This window comes from Ictalurus punctatus, chromosome 5 (genome assembly GCF_001660625.3).
Source record: "Ictalurus punctatus breed USDA103 chromosome 5, Coco_2.0, whole genome shotgun sequence".
In the NCBI taxonomy this organism is placed as follows: Eukaryota; Metazoa; Chordata; class Actinopteri; order Siluriformes; family Ictaluridae; genus Ictalurus; species Ictalurus punctatus.
In genome coordinates, this window is record NC_030420.2 from 20,486,673 (window position 1) to 20,506,288 (window position 19,616).

At 42.0% G+C, this 19,616-nt stretch overlaps 1 protein-coding gene across 3 annotated transcripts in view; it reads left to right on the top strand.

The window, feature by feature from the left end:
• Window positions 1-19,616, top strand: part of ptch1 (patched 1) — a 59,747-nt gene that overhangs the window by 14,097 nt on the left and 26,034 nt on the right. For 2 of the 3 annotated variants that reach the window (XM_017468747.3, XM_053680302.1), the window contains exons 6-15: window positions 339-537; window positions 959-1,080; window positions 1,469-1,616; window positions 3,810-3,941; window positions 4,054-4,209; window positions 4,303-4,401; window positions 9,603-9,728; window positions 16,752-16,870; window positions 18,043-18,433; window positions 19,155-19,464. In XM_017468747.3, the coding sequence (XP_017324236.2) occupies window positions 339-537; window positions 959-1,080; window positions 1,469-1,616; window positions 3,810-3,941; window positions 4,054-4,209; window positions 4,303-4,401; window positions 9,603-9,728; window positions 16,752-16,870; window positions 18,043-18,433; window positions 19,155-19,464 (1,802 nt within the window). Of the gene's footprint in view, window positions 1-338; window positions 538-958; window positions 1,081-1,468; window positions 1,617-3,809; window positions 3,942-4,053; window positions 4,210-4,302; window positions 4,402-5,811; window positions 7,760-9,602; window positions 9,729-16,751; window positions 16,871-18,042; window positions 18,434-19,154; window positions 19,465-19,616 lie in introns of those variants that run through there. The other variant, XR_008396461.1, reaches the window with a different exon arrangement.

The window sequence follows — 19,616 nt, forward strand, 5'->3', positions numbered from 1 at the left end:
TGGACTGATTCATTTGAGCAGGGCTGTCATTATGGCGGTATTCTGAATCCCAATATGCATTTAATGCTGGCTCTACCATCCCCAAAGTTAGAAACCATCCTTAGAACATTCTGTCAGTGGATTTAGCTTAACCGAAGTCATCCGTTATCTTTTCAAAATACCGCCCATGGTGCTGCTTTGCCGCTTCAAAGACAGTTATATGAGCTATATAGTCCATCCTCTCCACAGAGGGCTTAGATCATCTCCTAAATCAGATGCCCTGCAGGCTGTTTGCATGCCAAATCAGACATCAGAAGCTCGAGGATTGGTTTAAAGCTGATTCTTCTGTCCTGCCACAGTGGTAGACCCCCTCTGCAGTGGATGAACTTTGACCCAATGGAGCTGATTGCTGATATGCAGACCATGACCAAAGTTGTAGGCAGTTGGGAAGAAATATTGGCCAAGGCTGAGGTGGGTCGTGGCTACATGGATCGTCCCTGCATCAACCCTGCTGACCCAGACTGCCCGTTATCAGCTCCAAATAAGAACTCTACACGGGTAATCCTGACATTCACTTAACACAAACGCCCAGAAAAACCTGTATGACACACGATTATGACAATTCCATGTATCTTTTCTTTATTTCATTACATTTATTGAACTCCCCTCAATTTACAGTTGTGATTATGTGAATATGTATTTAGTAATGGTTTAGCAAAAAAATAAACTTAAATATGCTTCATGCAGTGTGTTTATGGTGCAGTATAAAACTGTCAGTGAATTACAACAGCAAACGAGGTTCTCTGATTGCTGTTAAAGAGACCATGAAGAACAAAATAAAAGCTAAGAGGTGTTTCAGTATGACGTGATATGGTATGGGACATAAAGAGCTTCAGTTTCTTAGGCTCAGTATATTACTAGAGATTTTGTATGTCCGAGATTATTATCATTTTGTTGCCGCCATTTTTTGTTTCTACAGCCGTTGGATATTGCCCGAGTGTTGACCGGTGGCTGTCATGGTGTCTCTAAAAAGTATATGCACTGGCAGGAAGAGCTCATCATCGGAGGGACCACAAAAAACGATAGCGGCAGGCTTCTCAGGTAAGACCGAGCAGACCAGAATGTAGTTTACAGTGCATCAGGAGCACAGAGCCTGGAGGTCTGAAGAAGAAGGAAAGTGGTGGTACAGCATGTCTGAGCATGAACTTGGAGAGAACTCTGACCTCACAGCTAGACCCAAGCTATAACAAAGTGTCAGATTCAAGCCAGGTTTATATTATATTTATATAAGGTTATAGTCAGTAGTGCTCTTAAAGTTATAGTTCACTGATAGTACTATTGTTATTGTTGAATATGTCTAACTATTTCTGATGCAGTCTGTTAATCCCGTTTGTTTGTTTGTTTATTCATTTAATTAATTAATTAATTAATTAATTAGCTGTTTACTGTGGCATATCTGACTCACTTTTTTATCATCTGTCTCCAACAGTGCCCAGGCTCTGCAGACCATGTTCCAGCTTATGACCCCTAAACAGATGTATGAGCACTTTAAGGGCTACGATGAAGTCTCACATCTGAACTGGAACGAGGAGAAAGCGGCTGCCATCCTGGAAGCTTGGCAGAGGAAGTATTCTGAGGTAAAAGTCTGCTTTTAGCTCTCAACTCTTAACCAAACAACTCCTAGAGAGAGAGAGAGAGAGAGAGAGAGAGATGAATTTCAAATTGCCCTTTATTGCGTTAGCCTATTATGACACCATACTTTGTCAAAATAAGTCGATCACATTTAGCAATTTGAAGGACATTTTAATGGGAAATAAATAAGAGAGAGATAGAGAACTGGTATAATATAACAAATCTTTATTATATTGCTTTTGTGGATATGCTATTAAAAGATTCATCAATCTAATGTTTAGATTAATGTTTAGATGGAGTCTCCCCTTCAATGGCATATCTGGAAAAAGCTTATTACACTGCAAGTTCTAGGCAATTCAACTGGTATGGGGCCCACACACACACACACACACACACACACACACACACACACACACACAGATAGCATTACTCACACTGTCCTTGACTTATTCTGGCTGCCTGTGTTATCCCAGGTGCTAACTACTTAACTACAACTATAATAATAATAAAACAGAAAGCAGACATTTCGTGCATTCATTAAGAGAACTGAATAGTCAGGGAACATCTAAAGCCACTTTTCCACTGCACGGTTCGGCTCGGCTCGGCTCGCTTTACTTTCCTGTGCTTGCTTTTCCATTGCGGTTTAGTGCCGCCTCAAAGTGGGTGCCATCTTCCACTCGCCTTCACTCAGGAATAATGTTGCATTATCAAAGCCCTGTACAAATACCAGTTCACTGAACATGGACCTATTAAGGATGTAAAATAACGGCGTTCTAGAACCTACGTGGTGCTCGATACGACTAATTTAGATTCACCCGTGACAGGAGTGACATCGATAAACACCTGTTTGGAAATCGGTAACGAGCGAGATGTAGAAATCTAAGACAGAAACCTTTGTTATAATTTTATGTGTTATGAGGTAATGATACATTATTTTGAATTAATAGGATATTACCATACGCAAAGTGTGTATTAAATGACACACATTTATTCAGGCACCATATAGAACCACTCATAACGGAGAATTCCCTACTCCCTCAGCGCGTGAATCGCATTTAGTAGCGGCTCGGCACTCTTGGTGGTGCTAAAAAAAGTACCAGGTACCAGGTAGTATCCACAGTGGAAATCCCCCAAAAAGCGAGAAGACTCGAGTTGAGTCGAGCCGTGGAAAAATGGCTTAAGGGTTTTTCTTTCATAAAATCACATACTTTTCACTAGTTTACTTACCTTTTACATAAGAAAAAGGGTTTCCCATATGATAAGTGAGTTATTCTGACATAGGACATGCTATTTGGAATGCTTTTGAAACCCTTTACGAAGCATGAACCCACCTGGAACTAATATGGAAATGGAATTTTATTGGCCTACATCAAAGCCTCTTTCACGCTCTTGAACCCCCCCCCAAACACACACACACACACACACACACTCACTATCTCACTCTCTCTCTCTCTCTCTCTCTCTCTCTCTCTCTCTCACACATACACACTCACATACACAAAGCATGTATACAAGCTGTATGTGTGTGTGAAGGAATTCCACCGCAAACTACACATTCCAGAGGCTGCACATCTCTTGCACATAACCCTTTTCAAGAAGGATAAGTCCCAGCTGCTTAGGGGTTCAAAAGCAAACTTTGACTCTCTTTCTCCCCCATATTTTAAATGCCTGTGTTATATGTGAACTTAGGGAGGTGCATCTGTAAGGCCAGAAAAGGTCACATTTAAATCCGGTGTATGCGTGATGTGGCCCCGTCTGGAACACATTAAACCACACAGTGCTCAGTCTCTTTCACAGCTGCCATCCCATTGGTTGTTTGTAGGTGACATCATCTGGTCTATGTTGTTTAGGCCCTGACCTCTGATTCGTATAGGTTTACGCTTGTGCATTTTGTGTGTGTGTGTGTGTGTGTTTGTGTGTGCACTTGTGTAAACATATTTTTCCCTGGATAAAACTGAAGGTAACGATAGGGTTTGTGTGAAACTGAAATTTACTTTTGGTTGTTAACAGTTATAAAAAATGGAAGACTCAAAACTGACATCTTTAGTAATGTAGAATCGAGTTGAAAATAATTGGTCTATGTGTTTCAGTGTACAACTTCTCCGTCATTATATTATTATTCAGGTTACAATGAAGGTAAAGACATCTTAATGAATTGAATCCTTTCTCTTTGTCTGTGTCGATGTCTTGATGTTAAGGTGGTCCAGCAGAGTGTGTCCATCAACTCCTCTCAGAAAGTACTGACATTTACCACCACTACTCTAGAGGACATCCTTAAATCCTTTTCTAGTGTCAGCGGAATCCGAATCGCCAGTGGTTACCTGCTCATGGTACCCATACACATTTGTTTTACGTTGCCATAAACTTGCTGGTGTATGGTGTATGCTTATTGAATGTTAATGAATATTAATAGCTTGTTTCTTTTTGCCCACCTGTGTGCAGCTTGCCTATGCGTGTCTGACCATGTTGCGCTGGGACTGTGCCAAATCCCAGGGAGCGGTGGGGCTGGCTGGAGTGCTGCTGGTCACTCTGTCCGTCGCTGCCGGACTTGGCCTCTGCTCTCTCATTGGCATCTCCTTCAACGCTGCTACCACTCAGGTACAACACCAAAATTTCTGCACGAAGATGTATTCCAACTGTATTCTGTTGCAGAAAGGCTGGTGTTTATTAGCATTTCCTGTGTGTGCACAGGTGCTGCCATTCCTTGCTCTTGGCGTGGGAGTGGATGATGTCTTTCTTCTTGCTCATGCTTTCAGTGAAACCGGCCAGAACAGGAGAATCCCATTTGAGGTGAATGATTCTCTCACCCTATCTGCATTTTCTCTCCCACTTACTCTCAGGCCCTCATGACCTTCATCTCACCAAAAAAAAAAACCCAAAAAAACAAGCAACACAAACATCTCTCTTTTGCTCATCACATTTGGTTATACCCATTCACTATACATAACTTTAGTACCAGAGATTTTGTCAACACAAGATAATGTGCTAAGATCCTGAAGGAGAGGGCTCACTTGTTTTCTAGGGGCCAGGCTGTATCAGAGTTGCTACGACTTTTTTGCCCTCATGCTATCCGTCACGTAATGGAATGCGCATACCTGTCCCAGCCTGTGATGTAAGTTCAAACCTTTCCCCTCGCTCGGCTTTGATGTGCACCGGCATCACACAGGGACTCCTGGGGGCCAGTGCAGGATATGTGTGTGGCTGCACAAAGGGCTTCGGGGATGGTTATGACAAACACACACACACACCCACAGACACACTTGCAGCAGAGTGTGAGAGCAGATGCTTATCTGTTGGTGCTCATTTCTGCATCTGTGTGTGCGAGACTGGGCCTCATTCCACACTCCCGGGTGTCAAATCATGCTCCTTTTGAACTTTTGTAAATGAACAGAAGCATTTCATAAACACACATCCATATTTTTCTAAACAGCTTACATATGAATTCTAGATGCTCCCCATGTCCTTAAGTAGCGATGTTAAAATAAGGCATTACTTGAGTGTATTGAGTTTTCATGAGGGGGGAAAAAAGAGCAGTTTGTAGTTGTTATATAATTTTGCGGCCTGTGTGGTAAATTGCAACTGCAGTGAAATTATTGGAACGCCTTCGCAGTTGCCTCAACTGATCCCACAACATTTGATGAAACTGTATATCCCTTGTGATTTGACTTTTAAGGAAAAGGGGTAGGGTTCGGCTGATCTGATCTGGCAGGGGCGGAGCTAATTTCTAGAAAACTTGTAAACAAATATCTGAGATAAATAAACTAGTTACATCCATGGAGAGGTTAGTGAATATGATAATTACAGCTCGGCACGTTCTGGCAAGCTTTACAAACTATTTTGGAGCATGAATGTGTTTGCCGGGCGAGAGGTGGGTGTGTGACTGTTCAGGTGGTTGGTGTTGAGAGGAGAGTCAGGGCAAGTGTTTGCTTGCGTTTGTGTGCAATTGTGCAGTGCAGCACAGCTCTTTTGGCAAATGTAAACAATACACTGTGGGAGAAAAGCACAGAGTCATCCTGACCTTAAGCACACGCTGTGTGGTCCAGAACATTCTCAATGCTTCACTCAAAGCCTGCACAGTCACCCCCACCGAACACACACACACACATTCTTCTACATAGACTCATTCTTTCTCTTACTGTTTCCCTTTTCCCACTCTATATCCCTAACTTCTGCTGTGTGTGTGTGTGTGTGCACATGGAGGTGGAGTTTGGAACACTATCTTATCCTGGTCAACAATCTGAATGGCTTCGAGACGAAAAACAAGAGCTTATCCTAACAAGACAATGAGCCAACTCCATTTCGGTGGTCCCAAGCTGACTGTTTAAATGGCTATCTCCTGTGTTTGATGGAAATGTTTCTGTGCAAGCGAGGGACAAGGAGCGGGAGGGAAATAAATCTCTCTTTTTTTTTGCACTCCTGCTGAAAAAAAGCCACATAATAGTGGATTAGAACAGAAAAGCTTTTCATCAGGACTTCAGCTCATTAAGTTGTCATGGCAGGTTCAGTGATTGCAGACTCTCTCGCATGGAACTAGCAGCTAAAGAGCTTAAACAAGGAAAGATAAAGTATCTCTCTGCAGCACACAGCATAAATAACGCACCTTTCATGGACAGTTGGTATAAAGGAGGTTTGGAAAATTGGGCATTGGCTTTTGAGTTACTGTTGAGTCAATAATGGATATTATCCTATAAAGCATTATTTGTCAGAGCACAGCTTAGTTACAAATATTGCTGCACTAATGTGCATAAGAATTTAACTTAAATATCTCCAACTAATTTGCTATGTACATAGATGTTGCATGGGATATGCAAATGAATCTCTGGTACATCAATAGCGAGTTGGGAAAAAATCCAATCAACGGAATCGCAAAATTGTGTCAATGAGGCAAGAGAAAAGAATGGACGTTAATCATGTGAGGGTGGTGACATAGGTGTCATTCAGACATAAACAGAAAATGGGGAGAAAAAAAACCTGAAGTTGATTCACTGAAAGAAAAAAAAAATGAGACAAGAAGAAAGGGCCAGATGCGATAACTCTGAGGATCGCTCCTATTCAATTTCTATTCTTTTAACGTTAGACACTGTCAACAAGCAGCTTTACAGTAATCCGGATGTAGATTTAGATCCCTAATGAGCAAAGGATAAGGAGAAAGGGAAAACTCCCTGAGACGACATGAGGAAGAAAACGTGCCAAATAAGCTTATGTAGGATCGCGGAGTTATGTGCCGGCATGTTTTGTGCCTGACAAGAGGAGCTCTCGACCCTTCCCTCCCTTTTTTTGGCAAACCTTTCCAAATGCTTCATGCTCATTATGTAGCTGATCAGATTAAACAGTTACATTGGGCAGAAACGTAGTCTTTGCTGTCTCTGAGCAGGTTTTTCTGAGCAGGATAATTAGAGATGCTGTTCTCAAATAATCATACTGACGAGCAGTGAGGTGAATTAACCTGAAATATAGAGACACAAGGAATGCATTTAAAGACAAAAACCCCAAAGTACCAGGACAAAAAGTCTTTCTTGATTCTTTTGTGCTCAGCCAATCAGCATTCACCTGAAGGCCAAATGACTTAAGGGCTGCTACCTAAGCAGATTCGGAAAAATGTGTCGATTGACGCGTGATTTACTTGACAGATTAATACTGAAAAAATACTTAACGAAAAAGCTTATAATTTTAAGCTCTTGTTTCTTTTCATCATGCAACGCTGTGTGTGGGACTCTTTTCAGCTGCTGTTTTCAGACTTCTGCTTAGATCATAACAAGCCAGGAGGTTAGCCCAAACATGGAAAAAGGTCTTTCAAGCTCAAATGAGTTCAAATGAACTACACTTGAACCTGTGAAAGCATGACTGATGAAAAGCCTTGTTTTCTTCTTTCTGGAATAAATAACTCAAATGAGGCAATGCTGTTGCTAAATAGCACTCACATTGCCTGTGCGATTTCTCTCTCTCTCTCTCTCTCTCTCTCTCTTTGCTCTCTGATCTTCATTCTGCATAAGAGTAAAAACTTCCCATGGGATCCTGGTGCTGGCGCACGTCTTAGGGATCGCATATTGCATAGACTGAACTCTGAATGATGGTAACGAGAGAGCTGTCAAAGATGGCAATACCTGAAAGATTCAAACCGCTGGAGTGCTTCACTGACACAAAAAAGGTACAAGTGTGTTGCAACACAGTCTACACACACAAAAAAGGCAGAGACAGCTTTGGAAGAAGGACATGGATGATGCGCAGACATTTAAAACGAAAGCACTCAAAAGCTCATACTTTGTAAGTGATGTAGACTAACAGGTCGACATTAACCTCATATTACAGAACATTTCCTGGAAGCAGTTAATGAATGATACATTTCTGATGGTTAAGTGAACATATTAAAATATGTGAACTACTAGCTTAATAGTTTACCGAGGGATGCTGAGTTTAGTTTGTTTGTTCTTCTTAAGGTTAATGGTAAGGTAACATACTGTATACAGCATATGTAGGCTGTGTGTGCTACGCTTCGTATATACTGCCTTTCTGCATTATCATGATGCACATATGCTTCAGCACCGATATAAACCGGTCTTTATTTGTCCAAAGGAAAACCGACATGGATTTTACCTGCAAAGGGAAGCGAGCTACTGCTGAAATAAGCGTGTATAAACAGGAGCCAGCTAACACTGAAGATGATCAAGCACTCACCTTAAGCCAATTAGCATGCTAGAAAAATACTGTGATTTGCAACATTCGTGCCAATGAATCTTGGGGTACGTCTCGATAAACTTGGCACATCTAGCCACTGGGATTTTTGCCCATTCAAAAAGGCAAAACTGCTCCGGCTCCTTCAAGTTGGATGGGTTCCTCTGGTGTACAGCAATCTTTAAGTCATACAGCAGATTCTCAATTGGATTGAGGTCTGGGCTTTGAGTAGGCTGTTCCAAGACATGTAAATGTTTCCCTTAAACCACTTGAGTGCTGCTTTAGCAGTATGCTTAGGGTCATTGTCCTGCTGGAAGATGAACCTCCATCCCAGTCACAAACCTCTGGAAGACTGAAACAGGTTTCCCTCAAGAATTTCCCTGTATTTAGCACCATCCATCATGCCTTCAATTCTGACCAGTTTTCTAGTCCCTGCCGTTGAAAAACATCCCCACAGCATGGTGCTGCCACCACCATGCTTCACTGTGGGGATGGTGTTCTTGGGGTGACTTCGTCCCTGACGTGTTTGGAGAGTTCCTTGGTCTTCATGATGCTGCTTGTTTGGTGGTGCCTTTTGCTCAGTGGTGTTTCAGACTCTGGGGCCTTTCAGAACTGGTGTATATATACTGAGATCATGTGACAGATCTTGTGACACTTAGCTTGCACACAGGTGGACTTTATTGAACTAATTATGTGAATTCTGAAGGTAATTGGTTGCAACAGATCATATTTAGTGGCTTCATAGCAAAGGGGGTGAATACATATGCACACACCACTTTTCTGTTTTTAAAAATATTTATTTATTTATTTTCATTTCACTTTGCCAATTTCGACTATTCTTTATCTGTCCATTACATGAAATCCAAATAAAAATCCATTTAAATTACAGGTTATAATGCAACAAAAGTGGAAAAATGCCAAGGGGGGTGAATAGGCACTGTATTTACATTTATGGACTTATACCACAGTGTTAGGCAATTAGTGTTCAGTTTTATTTTATTTGTATACCACTTTTAACAATGGATATTGTCCCAAAGCAGCTTTACAGAAATACATAAATTCAGAATAGATTTTAAATGTAAGAATCTATCCCTAATGAGCAAGCCAGAGGCAACGGTGGCAAGGAAAAACTCCCTGAGACCTCTTTGAGGAAGAAACCTTGAGAGGAACCAGATGCAAAAGGGAACCCATCCTCTGGGTGTGATGGTCACGTGTCCATGAAGTTTTGGCTGTCTGTTGTGTTTTGATGATTAGAAATGTGTTTAAAAAATTGTATTCTATACAATAAAAGGTTTACTCTGTGATTCTGTACACTGCAGGACCGTACCGGCGAGTGTTTGAAGAGAACAGGTGCCAGCGTGGCTTTGACCTCAATCAGTAACATCACTGCTTTCTTCATGGCCGCCCTCATCCCTATCCCAGCACTACGGGCATTCTCTCTACAGGTATGTGAAATTGGCGTATATGATTTTCATGTGTATAGGCGTCCAGGGTAATTTGTAGTAGTCGTATAGGAGGTTTCCTATCACTATTAGACCTATTAGTGCTTCCTGTGCGTGCTTGCCTGCAATTGTGAGGCCTTCCACTCCTTCTTCATCGGCACCAGCTTTCTCCAGGTGACTTTTATTCATTTCTTTCATCAAATGGAGCGTGTGACAGGTCGAGGGTTGGCACGGCCCATAACCCCCCTACTAGGCTTGATTAGTGGTACAGCCCCTGTGCGTCCACATTGTAGCCTGAATACACGTAACTCAATCCTGGGGTGGAAGGGGGGTTGGTGGGTGGTGCTCTGTGGTCTCTGTGTGGGAGGTTGTTAGAGGCTCAGGTCTGGCAGGGTTATTGTGTGTGCATGTGATTTTAAACAGCTGGAGTTGATTTGTGTTGTGGAAGTGGGACAGGATCTGGGCCGAGCAGCCTCGAACTGAACAGGAATAGGTGAGGCAGACCACACTACGTAACAGCTGGAAAATATGCAGCCCAAATCGGTGCACGATTTTACATGGCCGGCGTGTATCCGTTCTTTAACTCGGAGATGGATATGTGCGCTCATTTCTGCTTTCTAGTACAACAGCTTAAGCAAACCTTTATGTTCTGTTCAGGTCAAAAAGACCCTTCAAAAGCAGGTCAGTAACGGAGAATACTCCATACCTGAGTGTGCAGCAATAATGACGTGGCCTGCCTTTTCTTTGCTTAAACACCCTTCAATTTTTGTCATGACATAATAGATGAAGCTCTGCATTTTAATGAGTCTTTATTGATCACATATATATTACAGCACAGTGAAATAATTTTTTCTTCGCATATCCCAGCATGTTTGGAGGTTGGGGTCAGAGTGCAGGGTCAGCCATGATACGGTGCCCCTGGAGCAGAGAGGGTTAAGGGCCTTGCTCGAGGGCCCTGGCAGTGCCGGGGTTTGAACTACCAACCTTCCAATCAGTAACCCAGAGCCTTAACCGCCAAGCCACCACTGCCCCATTGGAGTGTGATGCTATAAAACAGCATGTGAGCCAATCAGCATATAAATCTGGAATGAATGAACGTCAGATCTTAATTTTGCATTCAACTTACCTTGAAAGTGGGAAGTCAGAGCTCAGAATGATGTAATTTTTCAACCTCTGTGCATTCGATCTACAAAGTTTGGAAAAAAAGTATTGACAACCACGGACTGTTAATTTTCTGCTAGCATCAGTTTAACCAGCTAACTGCGATCAATGATGTAAAGGCAATGTTATAGATGTAACAAGCTAGTTTATCTGTATGTTGATTAATCGAAACCAAATACTAGTATATAGAGTATGTCTTTTAAAATAATGCGGTACTACTTTGTATACCGTTGCGCCATGTCGATTTGATGTCATCTGCTGAACTCAAGGTTGAGGAGAGTTTCTGTTGGGCTTTTTCCTCATTTCCGGAGGTTGGTAATACCGAGTTACGAATTTTAGTCAAACGCAGCATAACTGGAACCCTGAAAGCCCCGCCCCCATCCCCCATCAAACATTTGTAATCTTTCAGCCGGTGCTCTGATCCTGACTTCATTTTCACACTTGAAAGATGCGGCATCCTCGCATTCATGTGAAATAATATCTATCGTAGGTTTGATTTAGCTAAGGATAAAGTATTTAATTAACATCAGTTAACTAAATATGGCGTGAAAATGGCTGCAAAAACACGATTAAATAGGTCTTTAATGAAGTGTCAATTCAGACATTAATGGTAATGTAATTCATTTTAATTAACAGTAAGGACGCTTGTCCATTTTATTTAAGATGTAGACACTAGAATAGTTTACATGCACTTTCATATTAATTGCTGTATATAACATCTTTTTCCTAGACTAGGAAGAAAGAAAGTATACATGTAGTCTATGTTAGTGTTTTTATGTAAAGCAAAGTGATCACTTTTGTTCACACACGCCAGTTTTTACCTTAGACAAGTTTGTGAAAGAACTATATCAAAACTATCGCTCTGTCCCCATCCCCCACTCCTCAGCGGGACTACGCATTATTCTACTTAGTGGTTGGCAGGTTTGTATGTGCAAAGTGCAAGTTACAATTACATTTATTCGTTTATTAGACGCTTTTATCCAAAGCGATGAGGAAATACAAGCAAATTGAAATATCAAGCGGAGAACAATACAAGTAGTGCTACCATACAAGATTTATAATTGAGTTCTAGAGAAGCAAAGTGCGCAGAGTAGAGGTGTAAGAGTCAGAGTAAGTTATTTAATTTTTTAAGTAATGTGGGGTTGTCATTTTAGGGGTTAGTTAAGTGCTCATGAAAGAGGTGGGTCTTTAGCTGTTTTTTAAAATAGTGACAGATTCTGCGGTCCGGATTGAGGTTGGAAGTTCATTCTACCACTGAAGTTTCTGGAAAGGGACCTTGTACAACGCTAAGTAGGCACTACTCACCGTCGGTCGTTAACCGATCGCAGATTGCGTGAGGGAACCTGAGAAACCTTGCGAATTTTATATTTTAATCAAACCTAATATATAACCTTGTTTTCTAATGTACATTTGAAATTGTATAATCATTATATGTCTAGATACATCTGTAACAACATTTCAAACTGTTTACACAAACACACACCCGCACTGGTTATCCTTCAAGGTGAAGTAGCAGTGCTCATACCAATCTGTGCAGCTATTGTGCTCTATCACTGATAGCTTTCATACAGCCATCGCACCTGGAGGAACAGCAGCTAAGAGATAAAAAATGTCACACATGGAGGAGCACTTACCTGCTTGACTGGAGAGCACAATGTGATACTCACCTTTAAGTAATGGTGTCATAATATGCTGTAGTATCGTTTATTATAATGTAGTGTACAAAGACTGAATGGCTGTGGTTAAATCACACACACAGACTGTATCTGGTATTAGCATCTGTGGACGGATGGATCGCACACCGTCTGTCAAACACCACACTGTTTACGCCTACAGTGCAGTCCAGCTGGCTGCTATTCAGCAGCACACAACACAAACACACACTCTGGTCTCAGGCCAAACAGCCTCCAAAAGATTTAAAGATCTCTCTTTTTCTACCCTTCACTTCACCTGCATACTGGAGCGAAACCAAGAAACAAATACATATCTAAGAATCCACTGTTTTTTTCAGAGATCCTCACATGCCAGCGTGTGTGTTCTCATTGCTCGGATGAACCCGGCGTCAAAACAGTCGATTCTGCGTCCTTCCTATATTACATTTCTCTCGCTCTTCCAAACCATAATGCGATAGCGTTCTGTCTTTCTCGCCTGGCATTTTTGTGCTTATCTGTTTCCCGCTGTGCAGATGAGCGGACGATAAAGCCAGGAATTTTTCCCCCACTGTTTCCAGTCTGAATTAGTGTACTGTATTAATATAGATGAATGTATTCTGAAAATTAAGATGCACAGTAGGGTCCAGAAGCACAAAATTGTTCCTAAGAAATTCAATTATCAGCAACAACTTGAGTGAAAAGAAGAATCCTAGAACTCTTTGGATGAATTTCAGAATTTCGTAGTATTTGGTATGTCCCTCTTTTGCTGTAATGAGTGTGCATTCGAGCTGGCATGGACTGGAGTGTCATCTGTACACGCACTTCAATGGAAAGGATAAGACTCAAAGAAAATCGGACTTTTTGTACAAAGAATTCAGCATCACAAAGTTGCTTACATTCTTAATGTGACCTAGAAATAGTGCAGAATATTGAATATTGGGGGGAAAAAACAGATATTGAACACTTCCTTTCTTTGTTTAATTTTTTTTTTAATTCTAAAACATTCTGTTTATTGCCCATTTTAAATAGGGGAGAGAACAGACTTTCCTTAACCTTACCTAGCCAGTCTAAAGTTTGGAAGAATGTAAGAATTTCTTAGTCTGCGGAAGTCTAATCTGTCATTAATGGCATGGCTTATTTACTTCATACGAATTACTTCATAAAAAATGGAATCAGTAACATAATCCAAGTATCACAATATGAAAGGAATGTAACGTGATTATTTTGGATTACTTCAAGGTCACATATGTCAATAAAGTCAAGAAAAACCCAATATGATCTAAAATGCTTTTATTTAGAGCTTAAAAACATGTTCAGTGTTAGGGTTTGTTTTAAGAAAATAAATAAATACATACATACATACATACATACATACATACATACATACATAAAAGATCACTGTTCCTGATGCGGGTAACATTACATCACAAAAGTTAGGGTGACCATATTCTGGTTTTCCAAAAAGAGAACACGTTTGTTTGGTTTTTTCTCCCCATGTCTTAATAGCGTTCAAAACAGTGTTACTATGAATGCAGATTTTAATACACTGAAAAAGACACACTATTAGCATCGCATACATATATATCAATTCCTACATTCTTTTGAATGTCCATGGAGTAAAATAAAATAAAATATTATATGCCGTGAGTGAACCTTCTGGCATCATTTACACATTAGAATGACCATGTAATACGAAGCAATGTGATAACAGGAAATGAAAAATGACCTTATATGGCCTTGGGCATTGTTTTGACTCAGGACAGCTGTCATTTACTGCTATTGTCAAGCAACTGTTTGATGCCGTACACAACAGCGCTTCACCTTCGCATGTTCGCTGAGAGTAGGCTAGTGGTTGAGAGGCAGGAATTTGGCCAATAGTTGCTGCAAGCCTTTTAGAATCGACCAATTGGTGTGCGAGAAGGCGGGAATTACAGAGAGGGGTTAAAGCAATGCAAATATGCACACACATGACGCAGTATTAGACCATAAACACATCATAGTGAAACTAAAGCCGAATCCCGGACATTTTCTCAAATTTAGACACTTTTTTTGAGGTCTGAAAAAGAGGACATATCCGGGAAAAACAGGGCGTATGGTCACATTACAAAAGCATTTCAGAGAACAATTTGTGTTCATTTCTACCAAATTAACTTTGCACAAAATTTATTTGCGTATGCACCAGCAGGTTGCTCATATGAGCCACGAATGGCAAGAGAGAACCAGAAATATAATCAAGCAGCTGTCTATATTATTATGTCAAAAGATTCTTTGGTTTTAAATGGAAAAAATGTAATCCTGATACTATTCCCATTGTTTACAAAATGTACCTGTAATCTGTATTTACTTTTACAGTTAGCAGTTTTTTGTATCCTGATTACGTATCTTTTTTTGTATCTGAGTTCGGTTGCACTGGAACTGAGCCGTGATTCCCGTGAATGTGTACGCAACTCGTGATCGGGTCCGCTCGGGTCCGAAGTAAAGTAACCTGCGCGTGCGTTTTATCATTGTGTGTTGTGTTAATTATGCGTTGTGTTAATTAGAGCTCACACGTACACAGCACCACATGTGTTGGAGCGTGAATCGTGAGTTTGATGCAATTAAATGTATTTTGTAGAACAATGTAAGCACTGAGTGTTTTAGTTTGTGTGTGTGTGCGTGTGTTACAGAAAGATTGAGGTTTTTCACCACTGGATACGTGCACAAAAGCTCCACACATGCTGTAGTCAGAGTTTGCAGCTTGTGTGGCAAGCTGTGCGTGTGTGTGTGTGTGTGTGTGTGTGTGTAGCAGTCTTCACAGAGTCTCTTCTGTAGCCTCATTCCCTTGCAGACACACGCACTCTTTATTCTCTGTCTCTTGCTGGATCCCTCCAGCAGTCATTTGTGCACTCACTTTTTCATCACAGAACACACACATCACTCATGCAAAGCACTCACACACATATAATTTCAGCTCCTTAAAGACACGCAAACATAAGAAGACATCAGGGAAAAACTGAATGAGAGAGAGATGAGTAAGGCGATGTGTGTGTCTGGAAGTTCTGTGTGTGTGCGTGCGTGTGTGTGTGTGTGTGTGTGTGTGTGTTGAAGCACAGGCCTCTCTCAGCACCTCCAGGCTGTACTGGGCTGCTGCACTCTCTGTGTGGTCTGGCAGCTGAACATAGAGCCAGCCTCCACCCAGGAACGAAAAACACAAAAACCCACACAAGCTGACCAGACCAGACATGCCCTCTCTCTCTCTCTCTCTCTCTCTCTCTCTCTCTCTCTCTCTCTCTCTCATTCTCCCCCTCTTTCTCTCCCTCTTTCTCTATTTCTTTCTCTCATTTCATTTGAAGTCCTTTGCCTGCTCCAGCACTTTGCGTGCACAGAAACCAACTTTTCTCTTCTTCCAACGAATTCTCTCTCTCTCTCACTCTCTCCCTCGCTCTCAAAAAAATCCCCCTCTCCATCCTTTTTTCCCCCCAGTCTTGATATAAAACATATAACGTTCAAACTTGAGACTTTTTTTGCGCCCTAAACGTATTAATATGCATATCATTCTACTTCTGCTTCACCTTTGTCTGATACAGTTGTTCTCAAGAAAAAAGGTGACATAGTAAAGAAGAAATAAAGGTCAAAAAAAGGTGGCAAATCATCTCCAAGAACTTAACTACAGCTTTGAGTGTGTTCGACTGGGTTGTTGTGGTTGGGTTGAAAAGTTAGACTGGGTTGTTGTGAAAAATATATAACGGTCCTGCGATGTTCTAAACGGCAAAAAAAAAGAAGTAATATTGAAGTAATAATGTTTTGCTTTACAACGATCTTAGAATTTTGCTCAGTCATTTACACAAAAACAAACATTCTAGAAGCCCTACTTTTAACATTACTACAACTGCTAATGTTGGCAGCAATGCTGTCAAAACAAAGCGTTTTTATTAAACAAACAAACAAACTTAAAACTGTAGTATTCAGAAAATGTCTTCCAACCAGTATTGAATTAATTGTCTTGGGCTTAGGTCGATTGACGATTGCCAAATGGAAGCAGCTTTCCTCTACAAGCTCACTTGAAGTGTCACTGCAGAGTGACGTGTCTTACGGAATTTGTTTAGTTTGTGCGAGTTGGTTCGGGCATCACCTGGCAGCAGATGTATGAGGTTTTTATGTTTATGTTGTTTGAGTGGATTTAACATGTCTTAATGTGTGTGTGCGTGTGTGTGTGTGTGTGTGTTTGTTTCAGGCTGCTGTCGTGGTGGTGTTTAACTTCGCCATGGTGCTACTCATCTTCCCCGCTATACTCAGCATGGACCTGTATCGCAGAGAAGATCGCCGCTTCGACATCTTCTGCTGCTTCATCAGGTACCACACACACACACACACACACACACACACATTTATAGAGGAATGTCACTTCCATGACATTTCTCCATAAATCTCAGTTGCTCTGAGATGTTCTATTGATTCCAGTTGGAGCACACAAACACACACACACACAAGCACACACACACACAGAAACACACAGACATGTTGGACAGCTTCTTTTGTGAGTAGTGGCTTGAGTAATTGTGTAAATATGTGTGAGATGCTCGTGTGTGTGCATGTGTGTGTGTGGTTTATGGGTATGAGTTACTGCTTCATACTATTGCGAGGTATTGTAATCCTGTGTGTGTGTGTGTGTGTGTGTGTGTGTGTGGTTATCATTCTCTGGGGGCGCGACCCTCATGTAATACCTGCTCAAGCCTTTTTTTTCTTCGTGCTACTTTCATTTCTTGGTGTGTAGTGCCGGAGGGAGTGAAAGATAAACTCATGGTTGCTTTTCAGGTTTTTGCATGCACGCTAAACACTCCATCGTGGTCCCAAGCTCATGCAGGAAATTGAACCTGAAGCCTCCAGTTTCACTGAATCGCTTGCCTCCCAATCAGAAGCATTAGCTTGTTACTGTCAGTTGCCATCAGTTTTCACATACGTACTGTATACACAACCGCTCACAGTGAGCAGTTTCAATTGTTTTGGGTTTTTTTGTTTTTTTTTTTTAAAGGTGTGAGTGCAAATGTAGTTAAATGAAAGATGGACACAGCGGAGCTCGTACACACACTCACACGGACACTCTGTTCTAGTTTGCTGAGCTGTGAAGAAGATATAAATGCATCGATGTAGAAGTTACATCTGATATGTATCGGATTTCGGTACCGAACGTGAGGTGTACCGGCCGATTTAAAAAAAAATTAAAGGTGCTGGGTTCGGTGTCAGATTTGTTGCACACGCCGTCATGATAAACAAATCTGTGCCACATGTGAGGGGAAATGGGTATTTTGGTTTTTGCCTGCAGTGTGAATCCTATGAAAGCAATCTTATTTTAAAAGTACAATATAAAAACAATCGTGTATCCAACAGCAAAGGGGTATATAATCTCGTGTTTTTATACACTTATCGCTTTCAAATTCTAGTGATTTGACCAACTGATAAGCCCATGAAGCACATTCAGAAGCACAGCATTCCTTGGCACTGATTGTGATTTACCTCTCTTTCAGTCCGTGCTCTAACCGTGTAATCCAGCTGGAGCCCCAGGCGCTGGGCGATGTAGGCCACTGCACGCCTCCGCCCTCCTACAGCAGCCACGGCTTCTCTCAGCACACGCACATCACCATGCAGTCAACGGTGCAGCTGCGCACTGAGTACGACCCACGCACGCAAGCCTACTACACCACAGCCGAGCCGCACTCCCGCATCTCTGTGCAGCCCCTCCCCCCCAATCACAACAACAACAACAATAACAACAACAACACCAGCTCGACGCGAGACCTCCTGAACCAGTCCAGCGAGGTGGCATCAGGGCACACAGAGCCATCGTGTTCGCGCTGGACCTTCGCGTCGTTCGCAGAGAAGCACTACGCGCCCTTTCTGCTGCAGCCCACCACAAAGGTAAAAGAGAGTTCGAGTAGAGGAGAGCTTAACGCTTAAAGATCTGACCAGAAAAATTGAATTAAAGAAAATGAATGTTCTAGTTCTAGTGACCAGAAAACTGTGAGTTCAAATCCGAGACAGCCACTGTTGGGCCCGGTGTAATAATGGTCGACCTCGACTTCCTTCCAAGCTGTGATTTCTGAAAAACAGATTTCCCTTGGTGATTTCCCTTGGCACAGGTTCTTCGGGAACCCCTAACACCCCCCCGACCCCCGACCCCTTGTTTTTAAACTCTGCTTTCCGTCACAACCACTCCACGATTGTTCTCCCTTTTTCTTTTTTATACAATCTGCTCAGAATAAATAGAACCAAAACATACAAAGTATACAGACAGAACAAGAATGTGTACTCTCTGGGTATTTGGACCTGATTGAGAACTTCTCTCAGTCGAGTCCAGAGACCCTTGGCAGTCACTGCGCCTGGACGTATTAAGTGAGAATCTCTTGCCAGGTCGGACTTAATCTACTGCAGAGACGGATAGAAGGACAGAGGTGAATGGAAACCAGCTGAAGGATTTAGCACTTGTGCAACCGCTTTGCTCCGAGTAAAACCCTTTTACAAAAACCGCAGACACCTTCTGTGTCAGAGGGGCAGTCATAAAGACCGGAGCTGCGTTTCCAGCCAGCGTGTGACTCATCACTGTGTGTGTGTGTGTGTGTGTGTATGTGTGTGGTCCCAGGTGGTGGTGATCGTTCTGTTCCTGGCACTGCTGGGCATCAGCTTGTATGGCACCACGCGAGTGCGGGACGGCCTGGAGTTGACAGACATTGTACCACGGGAGACGGCCGAGTACGACTTCCTGGGTGCACAGTTCCACTACTTCTCTTTCTACAGCATGTATGTGGTGACGCAGCGGGCAGACTACGCCCAGGCCCAGCCTCTGCTCTACGAGCTTCACCAGCGCTTCGGCACGGTCGAATATGTGCTCCGTGACGAACAAGGCCACCTGCCTCTCATGTGGCTCCACTACTTCCGTGACTGGTTGCAAGGTACTGGACCAAGCTGATATATATATTTGTATATATATTAAGGATCGTATATGGAGTGTGAGATTAGGTACTGCTCTGCGAGGTTTGTGTGTATTGTCTGAACTCAGTTAGCATCGCTTTATTTGATGTTTCGTAGACTTGTGTTCCGCCGA